Below are 5,430 nucleotides of genomic sequence, written 5' to 3' on the forward strand. Positions count from 1 at the left end.
CAAAAAATAAACCACTAAAAAATGATAAAATAAAAGGAAGTCAAAAGTCTTAAATAATCCTGCCAATGGTGGTGCATGCCTGTAATCTCAGCATTCAGGAAGCTGAGGCAGGAGGACTGCAGTGACTACAAGGCCAGTCTAGGCTACATAGGTGAGCTCAAAGCCAGCCTGCACTGCATAGCAAGACCCTGTGTCAAAGAAAGAAAAAATAATCTTAAATACTCCAACCCTAAGGAGTAAGTCTTGAGGAAATAACCATGGACTGATCCCTTAAGTGGAGCCTTAGCGAGGCTGGCACAGCTCTGCGACCTAACTCTGGAGACCGTGTAATGCATGTCATAAATGACCTTCATCTCTTTTTTTTTTTTTTGAGACAGGGTCTTGTAGTTCAGACTGGCCTTGAACTCACAGCAATCCTCCTGCCTCAGTGCTGGATTAAAAGTGTGTGCCACCATACCAGGCCTTACCTTCATGTTTAAGACCTTTCAAGCCAGGTTTCTGCTTTTTTTTTATGGTACTGGAGATCAAACTTGGGACCTTGCACTGGCCAGGCAGGTGCTTATGCTGCCGAGCTATATCCCATAGCAAAGACATGCTAACTGAACATGTCTACGGGCTTAAAGATTCTATCTGGACTCTAAATAAATAAAAAGACATTATTATTCCAGCCATGTATTTCGCTTTTACATACAGTCAAGTTACTGTCACCTTCCCAATTTTTTTTTTCATTTATGAAAACTAAGGACTTCTATCAACTTGGGCCTGTGTGTTTGTTGAATGAACAAACTCTGCACAGAGACATGTGGCTGCTTCCTGGGTGGCCCTGGGTCACAGTTCCCCAGACAGCTCAAAAATGCACCCCCCCACCCGACCCTCCACTCCCAGTACCTAAAAAATCCGGTCTTTAGGCCATAATTCCGGAGAATGTGTTCCGTAAAGGCGCAGGTAGAACCCTGCAAGCGAAAGGCACTGTGTGGGCGGGGCCCACCCTCCAGCCCGCCTCGTGCACCACAGCCCTGGGTCCTGCCCCTCACCTTCCCCTTGGTCCCAGTGACATGAATAATGTTCAGTCGGTCCAAATCCTCCACCTGTGACAGAGAGACAAGCCCACCTCAACCACAAGACTCAGACAGATGGAGGTCCAAGTGGTCGTGGCCCCTCCCTACTTTACCTGCAGTCCACTCCTTGCCAAGAACAGCTCCATGGCTTCCAACTGTTTCTGGGGGTCACCTCGCTGGCTCTTCGCCTGCTCCAGGTAGCTGGCGTTGGTCTGCAGTGTGTTGAGCATGCCCACGGCATCCTGCAATGATGCCCACAGTGCACAGGTGGCAGGTTGTGTGGCTAAGGTTCCTCAGGGCCAGAGGCACCCAGCACACCCCGGGCCAGGCCGGCCCACCAGGCCGGCTGTGCCAGCCCTGCTGCCTAGCGTACACACTAGGAGGGAAAGCATGGCATCTTTCCAGCTCTGATAAAGATAGGGGCCTGCGGCAATTCAGCCAGGGAGAGCCTGGCAACAGGCAGCAAGGATAACAGAGTTAGCGCTGCTTCCTGCTTGGGTCTCCGCGCTCCACTCTCTGAACCTTTGGCCTCCTTCCCCCCTAGTGATATGCCACACGCCTACTGGGCTTGGGGCAGAAGTGTGGAAGGCTGAGGACCTAGAATTCTGGAGTAACTGGGGCTTCCACGTCCAACCAAGCCTGGGAATCTGAGGTTCCACATTCTGACCCTAGGAGCAGCTGTTTGAAGCAATGAAAGGAGAGGAGGAAGGTCAGAGAGGAAGATGTGCCCAGGACTCCCAGCCAGAGGGGGGTGGATACAGCCTCGGGAGCTGCCAGCCTGGCCAGGCGGGAGTGGAGGTGCGGCGTGTTTCCCCCATAACTGGATCCCACTTCAGGGCTTTGCAGGTGGTAGTGGTCCCCGCCTCCAACCGGGGACACCTGCCTGGCTGGTATCAGGTTCCGGCCTCTGGCGACCGGCACGGCAGCTGCAGACTCACGGTTCTCCAGCTTCTTGACCCTCCAGTGCCAGACTCCGGCCCACTCCCCAAGGCCAGGCATTTAGATCCAAACCTCCGGAAAGCTGGGACTCCACCCCCACAGCTATATCCCAGGCTCTTCCTTTCTCAACCCCAAACTGCCGGGTCCAGACTCCTCGGTCACCGAGCCCACCCGAACCTCCGGGCCATTCTCGAGGCTCCGATCACCAGCGCGGAACACAACAGCGTCAGAGTTCCCACCTCGGGGACCCAACTTCCTAGTCCCAGTCCCCACCCCCGACTCCAGAGGTTACCGCCCCTCCCCACTCCCTCAGTCCGGGTCTCCCAGCCCCCAGAAGCAGGCGGGGCCCAGATGCCCCGCGCCCAAGCCCGACCCACGTGTCACCGCACTACCGCCCCCCGCCCCGTGAGTACCTGATACTCCATGCCCGGCTCCTGCGGCGCCGGCCACGCGCTCAACCCCCGCTGCCCCAAGACCCCGGTCGCTGCACCGCGCGCAGAAACAGCTAGTAGGGACAGGGCCGCGCGCAGGTGGTTCCGAGCCCTCGACATAGTCTTGGATCTTCCGCGGGGTAGGCCGGCCTGGCAGGTCTCCGATAGCTCCGCCCAGGGTGCCTGGCTACGCCCCGCCCCGGCTCGCCCCCTGCCCTCCACCAATCAGCGCCGCCCAAGATCCCCGCCGCACCAATAAGAACCGGCGAATTCGCCATCTTTGAGAGGGGCAAGAGGCTGGGGAGCGGTGCGGTACTTCCTGCTTGTACGGGGCGTCCTCCAGGGACACCTCTCTTTTAAAGGGACACGCACTGCTTTCGTCTCCTTCCTCCTTAGATCCCTGTTGTCCATCCAAAAATAGCCAGGCGTAGTCAGCATCGCTCAGCCTCTGCTCTAGGCCTGAGCCAGTCCTGAGCCAGGATAGAACGACAGTGCTAGCTGAGGTATGGAGGTGGTGATAACGCAACTGACACTTGTGGGGTGTGACCTGAGGCTTCCACCAAAGGGAGGGAACTTCCAAGTGTAAGGGAGGAAAAAAATAATTGCAGAGAAGTGGGCCCTCCAGGAGCTGGTTTCGCCTGGCCCCCTACTGCCAGGATGCTGGATTCAGCAGGCCCGGCAGCCGTAGAAGGAATTTGGATTAAATGAGGCTGACATAAACATGGCTTTATGGAGAAAAACCAAGACCCGACTGGCACTTCAGAAGCTCCCTGGGGTTGCTGCTGTGGGGGGATCGATCTGATCTGAGGATCACCTTGGGGACCAAGACGGTTCTCTTTCCTACCAATGCATGGAGGACCCCCATTTGTGCTAGTGTGAAAAGGGAGCTCGGGAAATCTTTGTGACAGTAGTGGCCCCAAAGCAGGGAAAACCCGGCAGAAAACGGGCAAGGCACCAAGTGACTAATGGGATTGCATTACCTCCCTCTCTCTTGCCTGCACTGGCAATTATGAGATTATTTGAAGGGCTGGGCTCCGTGGCACAGGACTGTAATCCCAGTGCTAGGGAGGCTTTTGAATTCCGGGCCAGCCAGGTCCGTATTATAAGACTCTCTCATAAATAAATAAATAAATACTAAGAAGATATTAAAGAGATTGTTTGATTTCTAAATAAACAACTGAGATGTGAGGAAGATTCTGTCCCTCACTGAATTCTACTATTGGAAGGCTGGTGGGTGCCCAGGCCTGGCTCCCATGGGTGACCGAGATGCTTTCATCTCTTGGTTTCCACTGTTTGGTTATTTATTTTTCCTTTTTCCTTTTTTTTTTTTTTTTTTTTTTCAGAACTGGGGATTGAACTCAGGCCCTTGCACTTGCCAGAGAAGCGCTTATTCCACTGAGCCATCTCCCCAGCCCCTTGTTTTTCCTTTTTTGAGATGATCTTGCTATGTAGTTCAGGCTGGGCTTGGTCTCACTGTGTAGCCCAGGCTGGCCTCAAACACAGTGCTCCTCCTGCCTCAGCCTCCTGGTGCTGGGCTTACAGGCACATGTCACTATGCCCAGCTGTGGTTTCCACTTGTAGCTGTTCCGACTCTGTACACATACAGGTGCACATCATGTTACAGCTGCGTGCACGTGATTGTCAAGAAGCTTTGAACATCTTCTGGTTACTTACCACCAGTTTTCTGTACACACACCAAAACACTTCCTTCATGGGTAATCTGAGTGTATGTCCTGACATTTTTTTTTTAAATGTATTTAATACAGGGTCTACAGGGCCTCACTACACAGATCAGACTCATAGTGATCCTCCTGTTTTTCATCCTCCTAAGACCTGGGATTACAGGCACATACCACTATGCCCAGGCTCAATTGCTGGTTCAGCACGCCCGCCGGGAGGGGGGGGGTGGCACGGCATACCCGGGATCGAACCCTGGTCCCTGCATCTGCCTAAGCAGGCTCCTTAATCCACTGAGCTATCTGGCCGGCCCTGTCCTGTCATTTTCTACACTCATGAAATCAACCACTCCCGTAGACAGCAACCAGGTCGGTGCAGGTGACAATATCTTTTGCATCTTAACTTTGTTACTCAGCTGTAAGGTTAAACCAAGTGTGGTGGTGCGCATGTGTAATCCCAGCACTCAGGAGGCTGAGGCAGAAGATCGATGGGAGTTGGAGGCCAGCCTGAGCTACAGAGTAGTTCAAGCCAGCCTGAACCTCATGGAGACTCTGATTCAAAAAACCAATAAAGGACCTTCTAGACATTTACTAGGAAACGTGTGTCCTTGCTGTGGACAAGAATGTGCTGGAAACTCTCTTGGCACAGTTGCTCACACTGTCCTCACGGTGACCCTCTGGAGCAGCTATCAGTGCCGTCACCACCTTATGTTCAAGGTAAGGAGGCCAAGACAGAGGAACAACAGCGGGTGTCCAAGTCACAAAATCAGCATCTGAACACTGACGCAGTAGTCCTTACTCCCAGCCTCCCTCCCCGACCACGGTAGCACAGGTCAGGGTCTGGAATGGCTGGCCGGCCGGCCTTGCTGGGGGTCCAGCTCCTTCACACTCCCAGGTGCGCAGAGGGCAAGACCACGGGGAGGTAGGCGAGCCCGGGTTGTACGTTCACCACGTACCTTCCGGGGCCTGAGAGTGAGCTGCAAAGTCCTTTTGTTGAGACAGGGTTTCACCAAGCGGCTAAGTCACCCCGGCTGGGCTTGCCTTACAACGTTCACGTCTCAGGCTGCCTGAGCGCTGGGATGTGGGTGTGCTCCGCCACGCCCAGTTCCTATTTTTGTTTTCTTCTACCCAAACTCAGGATCTAACCTCGGGCCTCACCTATACTAAGGCAGGAGGAGCTTTACCACTGAGGTACAACCCGCAGTCCCCACAGACCTTTATATTCAGAACACTGTTTTGAACCATGAGCTGATTCACTGGCTATTCCTTTTGTGGTACGAGCTGAAATAAATATAGAGACAGACAGACAGACAGACAGACAGACAG

General features: G+C 53.8%; 1 protein-coding gene across 7 annotated transcripts in view; it reads right to left on the minus strand.

Moving 5' to 3' along the window:
- Fpgs (folylpolyglutamate synthase) overlaps nt 1–5,430 on the minus strand; it is a 19,708-nt gene that overhangs the window by 10,171 nt on the left and 4,107 nt on the right. For 2 of the 7 annotated variants that reach the window (XM_023701703.1, XM_023701701.1), the window contains exons 1-4: nt 2,411–2,618; nt 1,172–1,300; nt 1,035–1,088; nt 889–953 (exon numbers count right to left, since the gene is read on the minus strand). In XM_023701703.1, the coding sequence (XP_023557471.1) occupies nt 889–953; nt 1,035–1,088; nt 1,172–1,300; nt 2,411–2,548 (386 nt within the window). In that variant the 5' untranslated portion in view covers nt 2,549–2,618. Of the gene's footprint in view, nt 1–888; nt 954–1,034; nt 1,089–1,171; nt 1,301–1,941; nt 2,211–2,410; nt 2,619–5,430 lie in introns of those variants that run through there. The other 5 variants (XM_004641540.2, XM_023701705.1, XM_023701702.1 and 2 more) reach the window with 5 other exon arrangements.

Source organism: Octodon degus, unplaced genomic scaffold (genome assembly GCF_000260255.1).
Source record: "Octodon degus isolate 3935 unplaced genomic scaffold, OctDeg1.0 scaffold00138, whole genome shotgun sequence".
NCBI classification, from domain to species: domain Eukaryota; kingdom Metazoa; phylum Chordata; class Mammalia; order Rodentia; family Octodontidae; genus Octodon; species Octodon degus.